The sequence below is a fragment of the Scomber scombrus genome, chromosome 2, assembly GCF_963691925.1.
Source record: "Scomber scombrus chromosome 2, fScoSco1.1, whole genome shotgun sequence".
NCBI classification, from domain to species: domain Eukaryota; kingdom Metazoa; phylum Chordata; class Actinopteri; order Scombriformes; family Scombridae; genus Scomber; species Scomber scombrus.
The window spans coordinates 18480502-18505679 of NC_084971.1; the positions used below are offsets into that span (position 1 = coordinate 18480502).

General features: G+C 40.5%; 1 protein-coding gene across 4 annotated transcripts; it reads left to right on the plus strand.

Moving 5' to 3' along the window:
• The first annotated feature begins 9660 nt into the window (after nt 1-9660).
• Nucleotides 9661-25136, plus strand: klf3 (Kruppel like factor 3 (basic)). Of its 4 annotated transcripts, none has more exons than XM_062429414.1 (6): nt 9661-9902; nt 17730-17790; nt 18236-18782; nt 19332-19479; nt 21921-22087; nt 22196-25136. In XM_062429414.1, exons 2-6 carry the CDS (start codon nt 17749-17751, stop codon nt 22375-22377), a joined length of 1086 nt encoding a protein of 361 aa, XP_062285398.1. In that variant the 5' UTR covers nt 9661-9902; nt 17730-17748; the 3' UTR covers nt 22378-25136. The 4 variants fall into 4 exon arrangements, with proteins under 4 accessions (XP_062285398.1, XP_062285413.1, XP_062285406.1 ...); XM_062429429.1 differs by lacking the exon at nt 9661-9902 and adding an exon at nt 10685-10746; XM_062429422.1 differs by lacking the exon at nt 9661-9902 and adding an exon at nt 12740-12781.
• The last annotated feature ends 42 nt before the right edge of the window (nt 25137-25178 follow it).

Here is a 25178-nt window from a genome sequence, read left to right on the forward strand (position 1 = left end):
GTTTGAGGGTTAATGCTTGTTTTTGGTTAGATTAGGTTTAGGAACAGCAATAGTTGTGAATGTGTGAATGCATACCAAAAACTAGGTGCTGGTCATGACACTGTCATGTATCAAATTACCACACAGTAAGAAGCAATGATCTGCTGTCATCAATTACATTGAATTATCCAAGCCTGGAAAGGCCTAGAGGGGAGCGTTGTTTGCTTATTTATTTTAGCAGCAGCAGCAGCAGCAGCAATGAGCTCCTGTCGCTCAGATGATGGTATCATCATGTTTCATCACCTGACCTCTCTGGTTCCAGTGAAATCTTACCTGCCATCGGCCCACTGTTAGTCTATTCCACAGAACTGTGTTTCCGCATAGCCTTTTTTTATATTGAATGTTATTGTCACTGGTTATCTCTCAATCTCCTCCACCTCCCTCACACCAGCGCCAGCTTTTATTGTGTCTGGTTAGGCACGTAATTCAAAGGTTGAACTTAAAAAAACATAGAAATGCCTAAAAAACACACTTCTTCAACGAGCTTAACTAGTTCAACATTTTTCCACCATATAAAAGAGATTCAGTAGATCTGATTTGTTGTGAATCTGATGGCAACAGACTTGAACGGTCTGGAGGTTTCCAATGGAAGATAATAAATACTTTGTTGTGACTGACTCCTCTTCTCTGACTGATTCATCTCTGTAAGTCAACAGTAAAGAATTAAGTGTTCACTGTTGCCTGAAACCAAAGAGGACTGCTGTGTACTTGTAGTCAGTTCAGCTGGATGTTGTAAATATACTTTTTGTGCCCTCAAACATCCTTAAACCAAAAGGAATCACTGGAACATTTCAGTCCTTCTGCAAACAGAATACAATCGAAGGGATGCAAGAGAGGAGATACTTACTTACACTCGGTGTGATTATCCCTGGGGGGGTCAAGCCGTCACTGAGTTAGACCCAGCCCAGTGTTGGTATGTGCCTGTTTGTACCTGTAAGAATAACATGTTTCAGGTCGGAGCAAACACATTTTTTTCTTGTGTCAACTAAAACAATAATTTCAACCAAGCAAATTAACTACATTTTTACCGTGTAAAGGCCATCCGTTCTTGATTTTAGAAATAATAATCATGACTTTTGTTTATATAGCATTAAAGCACCAAAAAAATTACTTTACAGCAAAACAACATATTAAACAATATGATATGACGAAATAATGAAACTAAATAAATCAGTAAATCCTAAAACAAGGCAGGTTGAGACAGGCAGGTAGAGGGTTCAATCCCAGTTATATAAGATAAAAGAAATTAAGACAATTAAAGTTGTTGTGCAGATAAAAGAGGGTTTATTATATCTGCAGTAACTTGCAATTCCCCCTCCAGTGATGCCATCAAGTCATCACAGTTATCTCAAACTTTTATTCTGTGCATTATAATGTGTCTTAAAATGTAACTCAGTGACTTTCGCATTCTTTTCTGCTATGACTGATGACGGTGATAACGCGTAGTTTTGGCCCATTGATGCTGTCTCTGATTCCACCAAGTTCCAGCCTGTTAAACTTGAAAATCAAATAGATGTTTTATATTTGAGTGAGTGACTGTGGTGTGACAATGAAGCTTATTACAGTATTATGAACTCCATGCTGGAATTTAGTCTGAATGTTATAATAACAAATAATAATAAAACATTGAATTTGTCCCAACTTTTCATTTATAGTAAAACTCAAAGAGCTGTAGTATTAATAACACAGAACAGAGAATAGGAGTTAAGATGAAAAAGCCTTTCTGAGGTTTTTAGGTCTTTTTCTAAAAAGAGGCTGGGGGTCTGTGCTGCTCTCATATGGTTAATAAGGCTGTTCCACATTTTCATTTTGAATGTATTATTTTAAGATCAGTTTTCTCACGGGCCTTTAGGCATGTGTTTCAATCTGCAGTTCATCGATGAACACAAATGTAATAATTTAATGCACATTTATCACATTTGCTTATGACCAAAGTGGCATCAACACAAACAGGAAGTTGGCCATTATTTCTACTATGCTTTTTCTAATCACGATCAAAGTTTCTCAGTTTGATAGAAACATCTTTGTTGCATCTGTCTTCTACAAGCTTGCAGCTGGATGTTGAAATTACTGGTTGCAGCTTGTAGCATGGACATATGAGCTCAAACCAGCAGCTAGAGATAGAGAGAGAGAGTGGTTCTCTCCTGCTGCGCCAATCCAAAGTAAAGGACTCAATAGAGGTTAAAGCCACTCTCTATCACACAGCATCTCCTTTTTTTCTTTGAGTTGGATAAGCCATCTCTGTTACATGGTCACACAGCTACACTGAAAGTCTCCTCTGCTTGACGAAACTGGGCCGCTTGGCCGCTCAGTGGTGGGTGAGAGCAGCAGAGGTCTCTGTGTGATGGTTTGGGCATTCACAAGGAATTTCTGTCTCACCAGAGGTATGATAGTTCCACCTCACTGTTTATCACGCCTGTGCTGAGGGGTAAAAGGAGGGCAGATGCAATCACAACACTGTGCTTGGATAAGGCTGGGAACTTGTTTAAGTTGTTTTGTTGAGAGTTGTGTTAGTGGGGGCTTGTTGTTTCAGGCACTGCTTGCATTATGAAATACAGTCTGGGAAGTCCAGCTTCAATTGCAAATCGCTGTGTTGATTCAAATTGTTTCATTTTTCTTCTTTTCTAACCAAAGCAAATGCGTAACGGTTCAAATGCATTATGTGCACTATATACATCTGTAAGTGTACACCATTTTACAGTATCACGTCTATTTCTGGTTCAAACTGAACACTCAGTTCAAAATTAGCCTGCCAAGCATTGTTTAAGATATTAATAGCTTAACCACCCATTTGTTACAGAGTTATCACATCATGATTGTCTGTGTGGCTTTTGCGGTGTTTTAATATGCTTTTAAAGAGGCATTATGTGTTATGTAAAACAGGCAACTGATGCAATTCTACCAGACACCAGTGAGGACCTCCACATGTTAAAAGCTTGTGATTCATTCAGTGACAGCAGTGAACAACATTGTGAACTGACTTTGCAGATTTAGTGTTAAAGATTTATTGGTACATGCAGTGAAGATTAGTCTGAAGGCTTATCAGACACCACAAACGCTTCACAGCAACCAATAATACTTTTAGACAGGATGTCATTTGCATTTAATTGTTAACTTTTAGAAATATGGCATTCACAATGTTCAACATTGTTGTAGCTTCGTCTGTTTTACGTCACCATAGCAGTCACTTTTAAATAAATGTGAGAAAGCAGGGTAAAGTCAGTGAGAACAAGGCCCTGCTGTAAATCTGTGGTAGGTATAAAGTATATTTTAAGGAGGCTTTTGAGGAGTCATTGTACCCTAAAAGGTAGCCAATAAAGAAGGAATGGTAGACTGGGTCATAATCATGGGAGTGGGTTTCCTTTTTTGTACACAAAGCAAAACTTTACAATACTTTACACATATATGGTTTATGTGGTTTAGGGTGGGGGAGTGTCATTGGTTTTGGTTGGACGCACTCTGCAAGAAGGAAACATGTTTGTGGTTTGGGGTCCTTTCGATGAAGTTCACCTCAGGGTTAATCATGTAAAATATTTGAGTTCATCCCAATATAGAGGAGACAATAAAGATTTAATTATTTTGTTGGAAATTAAAATATTTACTCCTTACTGTTTTATCTGATTTGTTTTATTTTATCTTATTTTTTATTTTATTATTGATTGCAATATGTTTGAAAGAGAGACATTTTTGTAATTCATAATTCTCTCTCTCACACACCTACACAGCCAACACTCCTGTCCATCAACTCTTCTTCCCTCTGGGACTGATTTTAGGTTTTGCATAATATCTGCACAGGGAGCTGTCTTGTGTTTTGTGTGTATGCCAACGCCCTCACCTCCAGCTGTACTTGACTTTTACAAACTGTGCAGAGCGAGTCATATTTCCATCACTTCAGAGGATGTTACATAAACCAAGTATCTACCCTAAAATTAAACGATTTATGTTATAGGGTCTTAATTTTTGTCCCCACATGTGACTTTTCAAGCACATTTACAGTAAGTCCCCACAACATGAAGAATACCTGATACACACATATACACACACTCACACACACATGCATAGTCCTTTTTTGATTTTTGATAATGCACAGCTAATAAGCATAACGTTTTCTTATTATTATTATTGTAAAAGTTAGACTGTTGTTGAAAAAGTTAAGAAATTGAATTGTTGAATACCAGTGCAGAGCAGTTTCGGTTCAATGATAAGCAAAACACGCCTCAGATACAATGGGACCATCATTCAACTTTGTAGCAGCAGTAGGCCTACTAATAATATTAATGTGTTTTGTAACTCCTCGTCATTGTTGGGCAGTGAAGCATCACATCACGAAGACAGTGCTTGACACTGATCTACTTTGTTTCCACAGAAAAAAATTACGTCAACCTTTTCCACAGAAGACAATATGATATCACAAATTCCACATTAAAACAAACACATGTAACAGAAACGCAAACTCTTACCTACACACCCATAAATAACTGTTGAGTCTTGTGAATCCCCACATTCCTCTGAATAAAACAACTGTGAAATCAAATGTCTTCAGTTACATGCAAACACATGCGTACACAAACCTGATGGACAAATTAAATTATATGGAGCTCAGCCTTCCTCACTGAGGTGGTGAAACAAACTAAACCTGAACAAAGTAAGACGACAGTGCTCATAGCCCGTTGCCTCACGGTAGGCACAATTTCAGCCATTATTTAATTTTCTCATGTAGTCTATTTTTTGCACTTGTTTCCTGGCTATAAACAAGCTTGTGTAGAGGTGGGAAATTGTTGCAAAAATGTGCAGGCCACACCTACATGCATTTGCACTGGAAGTTTGCACTTGCTTTTACACTCAGTTTCAGGATATTAGGGGTCAGAGAATCTAGCCTCAACTTCTACATACTGATCTGAGACCAGTACAACTCTGCATCAAGTCTGATCAGGTGTCCAACACGACTAAAAATAAAACATTTTCAGTTTTTCTAAAGTATCTGTTATCTGATCATCCTGCTGCAGTAAAATGACTACCTTTGTCTGTTTATTGTTAGTTGCTGTTTATGTGCATGATACAAAGTGTTCATTGTAAATATTTTGAATCTTATCCTCTACAATGAGCATGTTGTGCACATTGTAGTCAGTAGGCCCAATATATTCAAATATGACTGCTTTTAGGCCAACAAGAGCAATTATTACCAGCTTTATCAATGGATATTACAGCACTTTGAATGTTACCATCATTTTTTTAATTTTATTGAGTAATGTCAAATGTCAAACAAATATACTTTTACTAAATGTGAACTAAATTGGCAATTTTATTTGACTTCTAATTGACTGTTTATTTGTTTTTGTTTTTCAAAAAGGAATGCTGGGAGGATCTTAGCAAGCAACTGCATAAATGATCTCTTTTTATGTAGAAATTATTTTGCAATCATTTATTTTTTGCAAAAGAAAATATTATTAAATCCCATGTAGACCACCAATTCAGGCCAGAGGATCTGTCCTCTGTATTTCTAAAATAATGGCTGCAGCCCTGCTTAAATTAAAGCTGATGTGAAACTGTTCTGATAAAGGCAGCAATGCATGAACTACAGCTTTAAACTCAATTTATGATCCCTTAATGGCTAAATGCCAAACTAACTATGAAGTCTGCATGTGTGAACTCACCATGTGTGTGTATGTGTGTGCACGTTTGTGTTTGCATGTCATGTCATGTTGGCACCTCACAACTCATGCACTCATGCCTATAGGCCTGCTGGGGCTCAATTTTCTGCAAAGCCTTTATTAAAGCTTCTATTTAAAAATGAAATTTTTTCATTGCTGGAACATGCACATGCAAACACACACACACACACACACGAACGCAGACACACACTCACACACACACACACACTGAAGACTCAGAAAAATTAGGGTGCGGGTGATGTCAGTGTGAAACTTGCTTGCTCAAAACCCAAATCTTTCATATCTCATTTCAGAACAACATCTGCAGGATGCATACGGTGTTGGTTTGTGTCTATATGCTTATATAATGTATATATTTGTACAAACATTTAAAACTGACAACGTGTGAATGTAATTCTCCATCGTATAAGCATGCAGCAATGCATGCGAAGAGGCACAAAGAGAACAAAACAAAACAAGAATGTGACTTTAGGAGTTTATCAGCAGCATCACTTAGGCGTGGCAAACAGTACAGAAGGCAGTTAGAACTTAAAACAAGTTGATAAAAAATGATTTAAAAAAAAAAACACGATAAAGGGCATGAAATGGTTAGTTCATCCAAATTGAAAAACAAAAACAAAACCAACAACTGCAAAACTATCTTCCCACTTGTGATCCTTGTGATATATGTCATGTCACCAACCCAGTAAAATGGAAGTGGATTGAATTTGATTTTTGCTGCTCAAACCTGCTCAAATAGTTAAAACTCAAAAGCAATGCATACCTCTGTTTTCCAGGGACAGTTATTTAAGATATTTTACTATACAGACTGTGGACAGTTTCTTTGATTGAAAACCACCCCAGATATTTTTGTCTACTTCCTGATATGTGTATATACATATGCACATACATATGTATACATATACATGCAGGTGGGACCGAATTTGGTGTTTTGGTCAATGTGAAAGAAATCGAATATCAAGAAAGATTAAAAATCTAAAAATCTTCTCTGATGTAATTTTTCTGAAAAATGTGCCATGTGTGCTATAGGTCCTGCAAAGAGTGATACTGACTTACTGTACATATAGAAATGTCAAGTCAGACATCAAAAATAGTTCCACCTAATCCCAGAGACGAAGCATTAAAATCACAAAACAAACTTTGCTGGTAACTGCTATCCTACCAGACACAATGGCTAACATACCATGGAGATCTAGCAAAATCACACACCTACTGTATGACATATTACATAATGCCACCTACAGGTTCAGAGTGTACTGTGTTCTTAGGTACATTTTGTTCCCTATGAATCGTTCTTGACACAGAAACACAATTACAATGACTTATCTGACCCAAGCAGCCCCCCATCATGTTCCCATCCATCCTGCACTATAAGACATCACCACATCTCATGCTTAAATTCTCATGAAGACGGAGCTGGTTAAGCCTAAGCGGATGTGTGTTCAGACTTGAAAGGCTTACACCTCAGCTAATATAGAAACCATCCATGAAATAACAGCTGTCAGATCATCACAGCCTTATTTCAACAGTCAGCTCCACAGCAGTACCTGGCACTATCTCGCCTCGCTGCACAGGCCGAGTGAGCATGGAGGACAGATCCATGATGACAGATGCCATCATGTGTGTTAGGTTAGGTTTTTTTATATAGGTTTTGCACTGCCTTTTTCTTTCACAAAAAAGAGGAGCAGGAGCTCATAATCCAGTGCTTTTTAACCTCTCCGTTTGTCTGCTTTTTCTTACCAACTATAAAAATGACAAATGTATGTTACTAAAGCATCAATTAATATGTATACAAGTGCATAAGTATTACAAATACAAGAATGTTTAAAGTGCACCATATGAATAAATGAGCATGTAATGTAAATCTAACTACAATATTTGCATTTTCTGAGGAAGATGTGTGAGTCGGAAGCTGTGTGGAGTGGATAAAACACCAGGAGAACATAGTGTGTATCACCTGTACCTAATAAAATGCAGAAGATGTTTGTTAATCCTTCGCCGGTGAGAGTTACAGCTAAACTGACTGATTTTTTTGCATCAGGGAACAGAAAGTCACACAGCCGTGATATGAAGTATATCAGCGTATCAAGCGATTAAATCTAAGCTGTTTGCAATTGAAGTTGTCTCTCTGGCTGAATGCAAGTCTATTATTACGCCTGAGAAAATGATTATCTGAGTCTTCAGCTTGCTAGTAGTAATCATACCATGTGTCACAATGATGGATGGCTATTAGACCTTTTTTTTATGGGCTAAATTCATGTTTTATGATATGTTGCTACTAACACGACTGCCCTGACTGCTGTCACTTTGTGTTATTAACTTTGTCAACAAATGTAACACATTTCATGAACACCTAAGTGATACATGTGACAGTCCCAATCGGACAATGCAGTGCTTCACATTTTATTGATACAAAAAATTTCCATTGTGCAACTCTACAGCTGATGTTGGTAACACAATATGACAATGATTAGTGAGTGTCTGAAGTCTCCATTTATTGCATTGCTCACTACTGAGTAAACTATAGGGTGTGAATGTGTGAAAAAGGGAGTGATTTCGGTGTTGGTTCTCAGTGGGTTGAGTAGTACTGAAAATGATGGTTACCAGCAGTTTATTATACTGGTTTATAATGACAGTGTTGACAAGTGGTGTTCTGAAACCTGATTTCAATGACAACCTGTCAACCAAGCAGTAGAAATGGTATAAGTGACAAAGGTTGTATATTACATTATATAAGCTCTGTTTAACTCTCGCTGCACCATTTTTTGTCCCTCTCTCATATCAGTAAATGCACTTCCTTGTAGGAAGAGCCTGTTCTTTGTCGCACACCTTCCTCCTACACTCACAAATGGTTTTAAAGGGCTGCTAAAGGCTTGTTTGTATCTACAACCGCAGAAAATGATTTTCAGTCACGTGAATTAAGAAAGAACGCTGATAATACATTTCTAGGTCAAATTCTCAGAAAGTTAATGTATAGGACAAATTAATGCGGCCTGAAAACAAACAAACAACCAAACAAATAACTAAATACATAACTAAATACATAAGAATATGTCATAAATGGGTCCTAAATAAGAATAAATTATATTTTCATTTTAACATGTACGTTTGATTTATTTTTAAAATGTACACACCATGAAATCAATTATTAAAATGATAAAAATTAAAGTTATGACGAATTATGATTTTAAATAACAATGTGCAGATCAAAATTCACTGATGGAATGAAAGTGAGTAGCTTTCTATGTCATTTTGAGGCACTTCTACTTAACATGAGTATTTCCTTTGTATATTATTTTATACTTGAAAATCCAAAATATAGCAAAATATGATGCATATGATTTATTGCTAGGCTACCTATCAGTATAAATGTTAATTACACAATTAAAGTGATGCTTATACACAATAATGCATCCTCACAACAATCAAATGATGATAAGATAACATTTTAACACTGTCAGGAACAATTCTACTCCGTGAGTAGTTTATCCTTTATTTATTGATGATAATAATTTGGTACTGCAGGACAGTGTGGTGTTGCTATTATTCATTTATTATGACAAATATTATAATTAAAATACTATTAGACATTTACTATTAAAATGCTCAGTGAAGTTAGGATGTTAATGTTTAGTAACGATTCTGTATCTCATTTAAAATACACTCCTGTGTTTGAAGATCATTAGTGTTAAAAACACACACACACACACACACACACACACACACACACACACACACACACACACACACACACACACACACACACACACTGGACCACCCCGCCCCGGTCCCGCCCAGCGGTCCGACCCCATGGAGAACAGACAGCGGATCATGTGACAGCAGCAGTTTCTAAACGACAAAACCGGAGACACACACACACCGAAAGAGAGAGAGGGATAGAGAGAGAGAGCGAAATAGAGAGAGAGAGAGAGAGAGAGAGAGAGAGAGAGAGAGAGAGAGAGAGAGAGAGAGAGAGAGAGAGAGAGAGAGAGTTTCGTAACTTAGGGAAGTTTTGTGGAGCCATCGATCACTGGACCGTCTTGTTTTTTTGAGCCGTATGTCAGTGACACACACAGCCGAGTCGCCTGCGTCACTTTTTCAGCGGAGTTTGACTTTGTCGCACTGAGAGGAGTCTGAGCTTTTCAGCAGGGCATCTGTGAAAGGAATAAGCCTGTGTACTCCAGCTGAGAAGTAAGTTTTGACACCGCTGTGGTCTTCTTCTGAATGACCCCGGCACACTGAGTTTCTGTGGTGAAGACCGAAACAGCTGCGTGGTTGTTTGAAGGTTAGATGGGTTAGTGAGCTTACATGTGTTGCATTATTGCAAACTTCATTATGACAGAGAAAGAAAGTCTATACATGTGGAGTTGATGGTTAAGTTTAATAGGTTCAAGCTGCTAGTGTCTGTATTTTATGTTTAAGTAATTAGTTAATTAACCCAAAGAGGTCTTATCTTGTCTTTGTGAATGAAAATATTCCATCACAAAAATTGACCCGATGATTAATGATCTTACCATTGGCTGATAACTGACGTAAGGCAGCAGAGAGGCAACGCTATTTATAGCCTTCACTGTCTTTTTTTTTTTTTTTAGCAATTTGTTGCTGAATTAGTTGAAATAAAAAAGGTCAAATATATATTTATGAGGAAGTAGGAATGACTCTGCTATAGTGATCTGCATAAACTGCATAAACATAAAAAATGTTGTGGTCTGTTATGGTTCAGTTCATCTGCAAATAGTTTTAGTTCAATGATTAACTGCTGAAATGTCAAAAACAAAGCCCACAGGGGCATCTTCAAATGTCTTTTTTGTGTCTAGAGTCAAGATTTTAAATTACTTAAAGCTGGAATCAGAGAGTATTTGACATTTGTGCTTGATAAAACAGCTGAAATGTGTTGCTTGATTGATTAATTGTCTAATTGTGTCAGCCATAGATCAGATTGACAGGCTGTCAGTAAAAGCTGAATCTGACGCTGAAGCCTTGGTGTGAAAGTGTGAGGTGACCCCCAGTGCGGCTGCACGGTGTCAGAGCCTGAGTGAGTGCAGGGTTACACCGAGAGAGGAGTATAAGTGACAGGTGTGTGTGTGTGTGTGTGTGTGTGTGTGTGTGTGTGTGTGTGTGTGTGTGTGTGACAGCGATTCAAACATTCAGTCACACCTGAGCATCCGTCCCTGCGTTGTCCTCCCGCTTCATCCTTTACAATACACATCTCTTTCTCTCTGCCTCTCTGTGTGTTTCTCCGTCTCTGTCTCTCCCTGTTTCCTGTGCTTTGTTTCAAGGCTGAGGCTTGCGTCACACATTCCACTTGGCATATGAAGCCCTTATCCTGTTTAGAGCCTGGAGTGAGAGAGAGAGGGAGAAAGAAGGGAGGAGAGAGGGATGTGGATGTGGGGGGTGGACGGGTGGAATGAGGGCGACCTTGCTGCCTCTTTGTCTTACTTTAAACTCCTTTTTACCTCTGGAAAAGTTTAAAACAAAGTAGAAAAAGTTGAGCCGAATTTTTTTTTTTTTAGATTTCTTATTTATTTGTCTCTCATTAGGAGAGTACAACACACCTACACGCCCCAAATACCCCACCCTCCCCTACGCCTCTTTTCCTGAATCAACATGCTGATGTTATCTGGTGGAACAAAATGCGCAAGAGTGTACACACACACATACACACACACACACACACACATACACACACACACACACACACACACACTGCTCAAAGGGCATGTCCGAGTGAACATTAGAGCTAAACATTAAACTCCTGGATGCTGAATAGTTGGTGATTCTCCATTAGAAATAAAGGAAGTAGGGACACTGTGGTCCATAAACAGCCATAAACTTAAAAAGCTGTAACTCGTTACACAACTTCACATGTGTGCCAGTACACGCATGCACGCACACACACATTCATGTACAAGCACACACACACACACACACACACACAAACACTTTTGCAGTGTGTCTGTTACCGCTTTTAAACCACTGGATTGAGCCACTGTGACTGCTCTCTCTTACCGCCACCCCCCCTCCCCATGTTTGAGGTTCATTGAAGTTTTGTCATATTTTGGTCGAAACCCACTTCGTTTTTCTTCCCTGTTTCTGTCTCTGCCTTGTTCTTTCCACTTCCATTTTGACATAGTTTGGTCAGAGCGGCTGTTTTCTTTGCCCTCACTCTCCTTTCATTCCCCCTCTCTCCTCTCATTCTTCGGGTAAGGAGGTGCAGTGTTGGAGGGGGGAGTCGGACAGGAAACCGCAGGCCCCCTGCAGCAGCACCCCCCATTTGGCTTCACTCTCCTCCTCCTCCTCCTCCTCGTTCTCCTCTTTACACCCCCCGACCCATCACGCAGTGTGGAAATAATAACAGTCAGACTAAACTCTGAGGGCTTCCGCTCTTTCTCTCTGGCAGCCTCTCTCCTTCCCTCTGTCCTCAGTTGTCTGGAAAGCCTCAAAACTTTGCTGTCTTTGACAAGTACGGTAAGAGGTGCGTGCACATGTGTGTATGTGTGTATGTGTGTGTGTGTGTGTGTGTGTGTGTGTATGTGTGTGTGTGTGTGTGTGTGTGTGTGTGTGTGTGTCAGTGTTTGAGCCTTATGTCAACTCCAGTGTGTCTTTGAATATGTGTTTGTGTGCGTTTGCATGTGTGATGATGGATCCTGTTTCCTCTCCCCTGCTGATGGCCCCCTCTGGCTTCCCCCTGAGGTCTGCAGGCCTGCAGTCTGACGAAGAGAGAGAGAGAGAGGGGCTCTGTGCCTGTGTCTGTGCATGTATGTGCATGTGTGTTTAAAAGAATGGGAGGAATGGCTTTGGCAGCTCAGATGAGGGTATAGGAGGCCAAAATCTGAGGATAGGGGGCTTCAGCGGGGGCCTTAAAGTGAGAGAAATGAGCTGAAGAGTTCAAACTAGGAGTCAAAGTCGGAGGATGTGAGGCATTATTAGGGGAGTCAGGAGTAGGAAGTGAGGTAATAGGTTGAAATTAAGGGAGTAGAGAGGCACACTTTGGGGGTGAAAGAAGGAGTAAACTTGGATGGGTAGGGGGCAACAGAAGGAGTGTGGAGAGACGTGAAACTGCACTTAAGGTGAGCTCAAGAAAAGGAAAAGTTAAATGCTGGAATATTAGCTTGGCACCTTGATGAATCACATAATTAGGATTTTAAATAAGGATAAATCAGTGCATTCCCAGGAGAGAGTTGAGAATAGGTAACATGGTATGAGTATAGCTACAGTATGAACATGAAGTTTTACACTGTAAGCAATGCTATGTGTTAGTGCTGTGTGAATCAAAATGTTTCAGGTAAGTCTTACAAAGCTGAAAAAGTGGTGGCGAAGAGAGAAAGTGAAGGATAGGAGTCAGAAGCAGGGAACTGAAGACTGTGGAGTAAGTGTGTGTGTCTATTGTGGCGTGTTCTTGGACAAAGCTGTTGTCTGGAGGTTTCTGGTCTCTCTGGTGATCTCATCATCTCCAGCCTGTTGCCATTAGTGTGTGTGTGTGTGTGTGTGTGTGTGTGTGTGTGTGTGTGTGTGTGTGTGTGCGTGCGCGCACCCCCGCGTGTGTCTGCGTACACTGAGCATGTGTGTCTGTAATAATTTAGTCCTTTAGTGATTTAGTGTGTGTATTCTGTTGAGCTAGCAGAAACTTGGTGTGCGGCTGTGTGTGTATGTGTGTGCACGTACATATGTGTGTGCGTGTGGTTGAGTCGGTAGCCAGGGACTCCAAGCCACAATATTTTCCCCCTCAGTCATGTTGTTTTATATCATTCATAGAGAGAAAGAGAGAGTGTGGGGTGGTGAGGGGTTCAGATAAATACAGTAGTAAAGACATGAGTGATTGCTGAGGAGCGACCGAAGAGGAGATGTAGAAGAAGATTTGGAGTCCAAGGGTGGAGAGACAGAGGGGTGTAGGAAGTGTTTGCTGAGTGGGTTGGGGTTGAGTACACAGTAGCGCCACTGACCTAGAAGGACAATATTTGCAGACCGCACTTGACATGCACAAACACACACCCACATGAAGAGAGTGCACAGGGAGAAAATACATCCCAAAAACCAAAGGTAGGTTACTTATTTACCAAATAGGTGCAGTACTCAGTGGCTCCTTCACGTCACAGTGTGGATGTCTTTTGATTTTCCACCTGAGGGATGCACAGTACCTCCAACAGATCAGTTTGACCCGTTACAAAAAACAGCAAGCTCCAGTTGCAGATGTATCTCTCTCTTCTGGCTTGTGGAAGTTTACTGAAGAAGATGCAGTTTAAATAAATGCATTTCCTGTGATTGACTCAACCTACTGCACTTCATTGCATCCCCAGAGGAAAGGGCACTCTTTTCACAAGAATGGTCTTCCCAATCACCTGGCTGATCATTCTCCTCTGTTCATTTCCATGTGTGCCTGTGAGGGAAATACTGCATGACAGGTGAACTCTGGCATTTTTTCTTTCGAGGACTTAAATGTACATCAAGTGCTTCTGGGCTTGTGCCAGAGAGATGGATTCAGATAAGCAGCAATTGTGCTTCTTTATGTTAAAGTAATTATGACATTTTTCTCCCGAACTTAGATTTACATGCACATGAAAAAGCACACATGACTCACATGTACACACATAACTGAAAATCCCCCTCAGGCTGAGCACATCCTGCACTGACAGGATGATTTGCATATATAGGATTTGACCCTGACTCACTCCCGTTTGAGTTGGCAAATGTATATTTGTGTGTGATAAGTGTTTTTTTTTTCTTCTTAGACATGTGACACCTGGCTTGTCAGTGACTCACAACTGTTCTGTTTTTTTAGGTACAGATTTTCCAAACGGGGGGAGATCTTTGGTCATTTTAGAGCAGTTATTGACCTCTGACAACCTGTGCCACCTGTAAGAAAGCAAAGGAATAGCAGCCGCAGTTTAATACCTGTTGATGCTGCCTCAAACAGGCAATGAAAAGGGATTTCCAGGATGTGGCACAAGATTCAAAATTGCAAAGCTACTACTTTCCTTGACTGTAGATGGCTGGAGGGCTGAGTGTGTGTGTTTGGGTTAGGTTTAGGGTTAGCGTACAAATCTTGTGAGTGTTTCGCAAATTTTCCTTTTGGCCCATTCAACCTAGCACCAACCTGACTAGTCTGAACTACTTTTCCAGCAGATAGTTGGAACCATTTGGTAGGGCTGAACATTGATCAAAAGAAAATGAATGCCCAAGATCTGTGATAATTAACCACTTAAGACATGTATCAAGCAAATATGCCAACGGTTTGCTGCTTGAAGCTTCTCCAGTGTATGGATTTGCTACTTTATGCTTTTTTACTATACTGTACTTAATATTTTGGGGTTGCAACTGTGGGTCAGACAAAAACAAGTATTTCGAGATGTCACCTTGCAATCTTGGATTTTTTTTATGTATCGAGTACAGTTTTTTTTACATTGTTTAGATGTGTTGCTCATTACTAAGTTCATATCACCAAAACTCTTAAAACAATCACGACAGAAGCAGCCAGTGTTAACTAGACTGTAAATAACTGACCACATAATTCACATTTCATGAATTTCTCACTCAAACTCAGCCATCCACAAAACTCTGTGTATTTACTATTTACAGTCCACTTTCAATGCTTGCGTACTATCTTAAAACCAGCTGATTCCCATTGTAGCTGAGCACCTGCCAATGTGATTATGCTTTTACCGTAAACATGGACCCAGCCAGACACAGAGAAGAATCTTTTCCTCATGGAGGTGGAAAGTTTATGACCACTGTCCACATGATCAGATGTCTTTTTTGGATGCAGTGAATGCTGGATGTCTGGACATTTCTGTAGAAGATGGATCAGACATCCAAAAATACTTTTCCCAAAGGTGTATAGCAAGAGAGGACATACAGTGGATGAGTGGTTGTGGCCAAATGCAGAAGACAGGGCTGATAAACACAGCTGTATATCTGATGCTATCCTATACATATAGTGAATATATATAGCTTTGTTTTGTGTTTCATTACTGGAATTACTTAAGTAAAATAAATCCGACTGCAGAATATTGCATATAATCTTTTTGTTGTGATGGAATCTTAGATTATACAAAAAAGTGTGGAAGGAATGCGTCTAACAATCACAAGAAGCTGTAATTAAAACAAATAATTATCAGATGAATTGCAGGACTACAGGTTGGACCGGAGCCTCAGGTCCAAAGTAGTGAATCAAGTTGGATTATATTGTCTAAGCCTGGTTTCTGTTTTTTTCCATCAATAACACTGTGTCACCTTGTTTGTAAATGTGTTTCATGTGAGTCAGCCATGTGTCCTCTACTGCATCACTGCTTCAGCAGCGAAGTGGAATTTAACTACATAATACAGTATGAACACAGGTCAGATGCAAGGTGTGAAGAATTTGATCATAATGGTTCAAGCCCAAATAGTTTTAATCTTTTTATCACTTTTAGCTTATGGTATTTTCAAATTTTCTCATGTTTTTATTAGTAGTATGTTGTTTTGAACGTTGTCCTCTCTGTCCTGCTGCACTATGAGGGTGAATGCTTGTACTGAAAATATATTTAACTCAACTCTTTTGGACATTCTGAGCTTCCTGTTACTGCTGGTAAAATATACACTTGGCTGTGGTTACACTTATACAACTGAGAAGCTGAGCGCATTTCACCTTTGATTACATGGCCTATGTCTTTGTGCTCCATACCTACTTTTATTGTCACCTCTATGTGTGATTCACAGCCACAATAGAACAACTGCTTGACCTTCAGTTGAACTACAATACAATACAAACCCGGATTAGAAACACACCCTGAAAGACATAAGTACACACACGCGCGTGTGCACACACAGTTACTCACATGCACACACACACACACACACACACACACACACACACACACACACACACACACACACACACACACACACACACACACACACACACACACACACACCACCTGACTGCACTCTCTTTGTTTCTTTGGAGCCGGGCGAAGGGTGAGGCTTCAGTCGTCATGTTCACACCCTTCCTGACCCAGCAAGCAAGCATCCTGCTCTCCTATTGGTCTGCTCCCCATCTGTACTATGCACTCTGTGTGTGTGAGTGCGTGTGTTTGCGTGTGTGTGTGTGTGTGTGTGTGTGTGTGTGTGTGTGTGTGCGTGTGTTTGCGTGTGTGTGAGTGTGTGTGTGTGTGTGTGTGGGTGTGACGGTTCTTGCCCATTTGTTAATAATTAAAGGCTAACTTGTCTCTAGACTGTGGACTTTAACCAGGTCACACACACACACACATACACACACAGACTCCCTCAGGGTACATTCTTTGACAGTTCATGTTGCCTTAATGCTCCAGCGAGCACACACACACAGAATCTCACTCGTAAACACACTCGTTTAGGCACAAACACAGAGTCATCGCAGCTGCACCTGGCCATTCAAAGTCGATGTAACTGGAACCACCTTTGAAACCTCACACGTTTCTGCTCCAAACCCTTGACAGGCCTCTCAGTAGGTGGTGTGTGGGTGGGTGGGTGATGGGTGAAAGCAGAAAGGAGGAGACAACACATTAAATCTGACAGAAAAAATATGTTTTCCTTATTGTCTGCTGTGATTTACTGGAAGTGCGAGTGAGCTCACACAGACACACACTTCAGACACTTTTTAGGCACCTATACTTTACTACAGACTTGGCTTGTCTTGCCTCTCCCTCCACTTTACTTTTCGTCACTTCCCAAATGGAGTGTGTGTGTGTGTGTGTGTGTGTGTGTGTGTGTGTGTGTGTGTGTGTGTGTGTGTGTGTGTGTGTGTGTGTGTGTGTGTGTGTGTGTGTGTGTGTGTGTGTGTGAAAGTCTTACTATAAATGCTTTGAAGTTTATTTCTAGTTTCTACGCCTTAGAAATAATTTTACACAGTTGATTTAACTTTAACAGATGAAAATAAGAGGGATGTTAAACTGTTCTGAACACCAAATATAAATTGAAATAACAAATAAGTGTTCAAGTGTGAGTTGTTGTATGTTATGCATGAATTACGTGTACTGATGGTTGTGTGTCTTTGTCATTTAGGAGCCTGGCCTGTGCAGCCATGCTGATGTATGATTACCCTCTGAAGACAGACATGGAGACGGTAAGGCACACTTGTGTGTGTGTGTGTGTGTGTTTTTGTGTGCCTCTGTCATGTCTGAGCTTGTTTTTTGTATGCCATACAGTAACTCTGACCTACACACACACACACTCGCACACTCCTGCTACTTGTCTAGACGGACTGGTTCCCACATTCCGGCTCTTCCTGGACAAACAGGCTGCTGTACAGGGGAAATTTGCATACAATGGGTACACACACTGCCAGGCATCAGGCTAATGGACACACACACACTTTAGTGTCAGACATAACTGTTGTCCGCTCACAAACAGAAGTGGGTTTACATTTTTTTGGCTGGCGTTAGTTGTTTGTGTGACAGAAACATGTTTTCCCTGTTATACAATGCAGAACGGAAATGTTTAACTCTCTGCTCTTTTGCCCCCTTCACTGCTTCCTTCTTCTGTATCCTCTCTTTTTTTCTTTCTCACAGTCATTCTACTCATCGTTAGTGAAAACCCCGGAGCCATACGGAGTGATCTTCTCTCACCCAGCACACATCTACCACCCCACGCACATGCACGCCTTCACCCAGTCCCACACCCCCAGCAATCCCACGCACACCCAGCTGGAGCCCGTTGACCTGTCAGTCAGCAAGCGCTCCTCCTCCACCTCTTCTTCCTCCTCCCCTCCCTGCTCTTCCGCCTCCTCCCCAGCTTCCTCGCGCAGCTCACCGCCTTCCCCCTACAGCTCGGCGAGCCGTGGCTCCCCCCGCTGCTCCCCTCAGCTGTCCCAGCTGCGCTCCTCGCCCTCCCACGCTCTGCAGCCGCCCACTTCCTCATTACCATACCCTACTATGGTGGCTCCTCTGATCGGCTCAGGATCCGGGGTCATCCAGGGGTCAGGGGTCATGGTGTCCCCAGTGATGGTGCCCCTGTCTGTCCTCTACCCCTCCCCTCTCCACCTGCACCAGTCGATAATGGTGAGCCCGCCAGTCGCCAGTGACGACGACCATCATCGAAGCAGAGAGCACAAGACAGGTGAGAACACTTTTATGGTTTTGTTCAGTTCAACCCTCACCAAATACAACACAAGAGACTTTTAATTAAATTTAAAAATCAGATTATTTCAAAGATTTCATGAAAAAAGGGTTAGTTAGTTGATTGTTGATATCAAGAAACAGAAAATGAGGAAGTGCTCTTCATTTCCTCTACATTTAAAATAACAGTTTCGGCACTTTTTTGTTTCTTAGGAAAACTAGAGGTTACTGTCATTCATAGATGTGAATCTCATCTGTGAGAGGGACAGATACAGACAGATACATAATGACAAAATTCATCCATAACTATTAGGTGCTTTCTTCACATACTTTGTTTGCAATGTCTATCCCTAGAGGGATTTTTTGTAGTAGCATAAAACAAAAAATGGTTGAATTGAGGGTTCAAATTTAGAAATAGTCTGCAGTAAAAAATTAAGAATGAGGCAAAAAACATTTTTTTATTTACTTAGATCAAGACTAAGCGTCTACGGTCATGCTCTGTGAGGCTACAACGACCATACTGACCGGGAATTTCTTTGCCTCTATACAGTTCACTCTTCTAAGGCCATGGAGCTGCGAGGCGACGCCCACGACATGCACAGGCCAATCAAAACAGAGCCTCGCCCTGAGCTCGCCCATGACCCCCACATCAGCCATGAGATGAAGTCATCGGTCATCAGGATATCGCACGAATATGAGTGAGTGACGCACACTCACTCACGAATTTGGAAAGAAACACCAAAAGTTTCACAAGTTTCACTGTCTGCTGCAGCGCTTCTCCTTTAACCTTATATGGAAATAGCAGTCAGAGACTTTTTTTTGAGTGGATCCATATCTGTTTCTGTTATGATTTTTTTTTTAAAGGCAGGTGCAGTCCCAAGACTAGGGCTGGGTATTGTTAAAGTTTTTCGATACCAGAACTGAAAAGATAAACCAGTTTTGGTATGCGTGCCAGGTGAAAAAATGTGGAGCACATCTAAAGTTAAATGACCCAATAAATAATGCTGTAATATTAGCACAGCTATCAAGATTTAACTTAACAAGATTTATTCAGATATAAAAACAACATAATTACAAGCTGGACAAATAAAAAATGTCACAACTTTTTCTTGCTGTCAAGTTTCCTATTATCACGAGAGATTTAACTTTTTATGCAACAGTAATTCTTGAGAATCATACCTGGGGGGGAAAATGGTTCATTGTCTATATAATATTATTTCAAAGAGATTTAAGTTGGCTCTTTTGATTAATTAAAAAAAAAAAAAAAAATTAAAATTTTGATTGTTGATAAAACATTTACTCAGTTTATGTGGGTCAAGAAAAACTAAAATTTTGTCTTAATACAAGACATTTGCTTAAATAAAAACTGTGTAAAATGATCAGAAAAGTAAAACATAAACAATATGAAGTTCAGTGTAAAAAGATTTGATTCCCAGCCCAACATGTCTACATTTGGAAATTACAGAACAGCTCTGCTCTTTGGGAATGTGTGCAAAAGTGGCAGTTGTAACATACGCTCTGATGCATCTTTTTGTTCCTGCAGTGGGAAGTTAACATAAAACAGCTAAAAGTCACACACAGACATGAGTGTTTAATTTACAGAAATAACAAAGGAGCAGTTACACAACAGCTGTCATGATCAACACACTGTGCACTAACTGTAATCTATGGTATGAAGAAGTCTGACCCCCATAAAGGGTCAGATTCCTTCATTCCACTGTGGCGTCTTTTAGTCTTTCATTTCCAGTTATTACAGCTCTTTGCCACGTCTTCTTATCGCTCTCACAGGTTTATATCAAACTACCATCTGAATCCTGTCACCTACCCTGTTCCTCTTCCTCCTCTCTCTCTTTCAGTCTTTCTCCTTCCTCGCTTGGTGCTTCCTGTATTTTTTAGCGCTCATTGTCCGGCATCTGCAGCTCCCACCCCTTTCTTGCCCTCCTCTTCCGCTCCCCTCCCATCTCCCCCTCTCCCATGTATCGTCTGTTTTCTACCGCAGTGTTTCATCTTCTGCAAAGTAACAGCTTTTTATCAAAGAAATAATTGCAGGTTGCGTACACATGTAATAGTCAGGGAATGTTGTGGAAGCTAGTTTGTGTGTGTGTATGTGTGTGTGTGCTGTTCCACTGTGCTGTACCCCACACGCTCCCATCCTTTAGTTGTCAGGGTGGGTGCCAACATAGGGCGATGTTGTCATCGCGCCAACCGCTTTCATCACCTCTCCTCTGAAAACACAGTCACACCCTAATAGTATAAATATACTGTACGAAAGTATACAATAAATAGGTCAAATTTGCTCAGTATGCGTAATGATGGGTTTGGCCTAATTGTGTGTGTGTGTGTGTGTGTGTGTGTGTGTGTGTTCCATGGGGATTTTCGGCACATTCCTTTACGCAGAACTGATCTGAGAGGGATTCATATTTCAACACTCGACACCTGCTCTCAACTGCCACTTACACACACACACACACACACACACACACACACACACACACACACACACACACACACACACACACACACACACACACACACACACACACACACACACGTAAATGATATAGTGAAAAGGCAATTCCTTCTTGCTTTTTGTTGTTTTCTTCTTTTTTTACTTTAAAAAGTCACTTTTCTATCCTGTTCTCTTGTATTACATTGTGTTTAGTGTCTCATTTTGATGTTATATTTCTGTGCACACATGTACACACAGGGTGCGCAGTGTTTGAAACCTAATCTGCTTTTTGTCCATTGAACTTGGATATGTGACTGGAAGGAGAATTGCAAAGATGTATCTACTATTTCACAGTTTTCAAGAGCTTGCTTTTTAGCTTTGTGTTAGTGTTGCTCGGTTGAATGGTGAATGAAATCAACAAACGCCATAGAGGTGACAGAACAAAGCAAAGGCGTGGCAGACTGGAATAAACGGGAGGTGTTTTTCAACTTCCTGACTGGTAGACGTTTGTTATTGCATTGGAGAGTGGCAGCGGCCAAATAACTGTAAAACTTGCATTTAGGTTTCAACATCATGAAGGAAGGCCGCTCTTACATAACACCATCGCCCTCTCCTGGTTATATCAGGTGAAGACACGTGAAGCTCTAACATCTTTTTTCCTCTCTCTCTGTCTCTTTCTGTGTCTCTTAGGGGAAACAACCCGTCAGTAATAGTTCATTCGGGCGCAAAGCATCCTCTCCCTGCCGACTCTCCTGACTCGCTGAAAAAGCGGAGAATCCACCGCTGTGATTTCACAGGCTGCAACAAAGTCTACACTAAGAGCTCCCATCTGAAAGCACACCGCAGGACACACACCGGTGAGACACACAAGCCTTACTTTTACAATCGGTGCAAACATTTTCATCATCCTTCCATCATTCACAAACCGTTTTTTAATGTTGAACTGTTTTTTTTCCTGCGTGCAGGTGAAAAACCCTACAAGTGCATGTGGGAAGGCTGCACATGGAAGTTCGCCCGTTCAGACGAGCTGACGAGACACTTCCGCAAGCACACAGGAGTCAAACCGTTCCAGTGCCCCGACTGTGAACGCAGCTTCTCCCGCTCGGACCACCTGGCTTTACACAAAAAGCGCCACCTCCTGGTGTAATGCGTTGCACAGAGCAACTTGAAAGAAACTTGGTGCTGGCTTCAATGTTGGACTGTACCACTTTGACTTGAGGGGGTGGGGTCTATAGTAAAGAGCTGACCTTAAACATTGGACTCCAAGAGGGAGTGGGGAAATGTTCCTCAGGGTGCAAGTTCATACCCTTTCACCTCATTTGCCTGAATATGAGCTGGTGTCAGCCTGCTACTCATCTATCCATCAATTTTAATCCTCTCTGCAGATTTACCAGCTCATCTTAACATTATAATAGAAATCGAAGTGTTATACCAGACCTCTTATCAGCTGTGGAGGATCCAGACGCTTTTTTATTTTTTTTTTGAGAGGGTCCACAGCATCTCAGCTGGCCTGAGAGCAACACCCTCCAGTGGCCACAGATCCGAATCGCATCTACACCTGCTCTGTTTAAAGGTATACTCTGCAGGATTTGTCGGTTAGTGCTGGTAAGCACACAGCATTCAAAGTTTGCCCCACCTTCCCAGCTCAAGGAGCTAGAAGAGAGTAGCAGTGGTCAGGTGAGCTAGAGAGTGAATAAAGAGAGCGAGCAGCGCTGATGAGAAAAAAAAGCCATAAATCAGATAAATAAAACGCTTTATGTTCTAAAGCGCAAATAAACACCTCTGCAAAACCCTGTGGGAAGGTACTGCTTTGGCAGATTTTGTTTGAATGCAGAGCTTTGTCCTGTCCGCTGAGGTCTCTCTGTTCTGCATGTGTGTAGCTCAACTCCACCCTCGGTCAATGAGACACGCAGACCTGCAGCTCTTTATACATCCATGACACAGAGACAGAGAGCAGAGCGGAGCAGAGGAGAGAAACGGAGACAGCAATGTAACCTGGTCACTAAGCTACTGGTCCTGACCTCATACCCTTTGCGCTGTTATTGGCTGGAGGCTACACACCCATCACCCAAAGGCTAACACAGAGAAGCAACCTAAACAGAGCAAAATAATAAGAAAATACAACCAGAGGGCAGAGTCTCTGTAGATAAATACACCGATACAGACTTCTAGTGGGTCATAAGTATTATTGAGAGGGATTACATTTGTATAAGTCTATACATTGTTTTGTTTTTCTTTGTAAGAAAATCCTGCATAGTATACCTTTAAACTTCACAGCTGAGAAAACACAGCAAGACACACAAACATCATACTCTTAAGCTTTCGTTTTGTAGCATCAGCTCTCGCTTCTCTGCATGCATTTGAGTGAATATTGTGGACACACACACACACACACACAACACGTTATTTGCTAGCTAGGCCAATATAATGTGAAACTTTCCAGAATGTATCGTTATCACAACTACTGTGCATTGTGTTATATATCAGCTTTCTTATCAGTGCAGCTACCTGTGACATAACGCTAAGGCTAACACCTCCTTCATGACACCACACACCTCATCTGCCTCTACAAGCTTACATCATGAAGTGACTTTAAAAAAACTAACAGGTAGCTAATGCTTGCTTTTCCTTCTACATACATACTCATGTTTTACAGCACATACATCAGAAAACGTGCACTTAGTAAAAGGAGCTCGATCTCGTGTACTTTTGGTGTCTGGTTTGAAAAAAGGGGGACTCTCATTCATTGTCAGAGTGAAGTGTTTTTTTATGTGTTCATTCAGAAATGTGAACGTTGCTGCACAGGGGCATTATCGTTTTTAGTGAGGAAAAGACACCACTCAGTTTGTTTAAGGGTAGAAGCAATGAAATGTCGTATGTCTTAGATCAAGTTTATGTGTCTATGATATGAATTATGTTTTTGGTTTGTGATGTGACACCATGGTAGCCTTTTTTATCATATGACACTTTTATATGGGAAAAATACAAAGTGCAAAGCAGGGAAATTTGCGCTTAACTTTTTGTTTTTCAAGAGTAGGTGAGTTTTATTCAAGCCTGCCTTACAGGATCTGTTAGGATTTTTTTTTTTAAGTCATTTAATTCATTAGTGTTCAATATTTTAATATATCCATATAATGCCAATCAGATGCCAGAAGGTAGCAAATATTTTTATTCTATGCCATCACAATTGCTGAGCACAACTTTTTTTTTTACAGCTTCTGGAGAACAAAAAAGCTTTGTGTATAGCGTCTTTGTACATGTCTCCAATGTGCACTTTATATATAAAAAAAACATTCCCAAAGCCAAACATTCACCAATCACATCCGTTTTGCTCTATTCATAAATCTGCAGGTCAGTTTGATCAGAAACAATCAACAGGTTGTCATTTCATAATCATCTAATGCCATTAGACGGCTTTTGTTTTCGTCGCACGCACACATGCACACACACACAGACACACAGACAGACACACACACACACACACACACACACACACACACACACACACACACACACACACCGAATGTAGCGGCTCCACTAATCTGCATTTGCTCCTGGATATTTTTTGTGGCTTGTATATGTTTTCGTGTGTGCAAATATAAGTTGTATATATATAATATATATATATATACTGTACATATATATATATATATATATTGATTATTAGACTGAAAGGGCAATTAAAGGTTTTTATTAAGCATGATTTTGATACTCTTATAATAATGGATGGATATTACACATTTCTATAATGTTGTGTCTGTAATAAACCGTATCTCTTTTAATCTATGTTGGCAATTCAAAGGGAATGTGTTAAACTGTGAACATATAACTGTACAGGTCTATCTGCAATTTTGCATTTATTTTAAAACAGAATATTCATACCACTCAATAAACGTATTGATACTATTTTCAGAATTGAGTGCTGTGTTTTACACTGTGTGTGTGTGT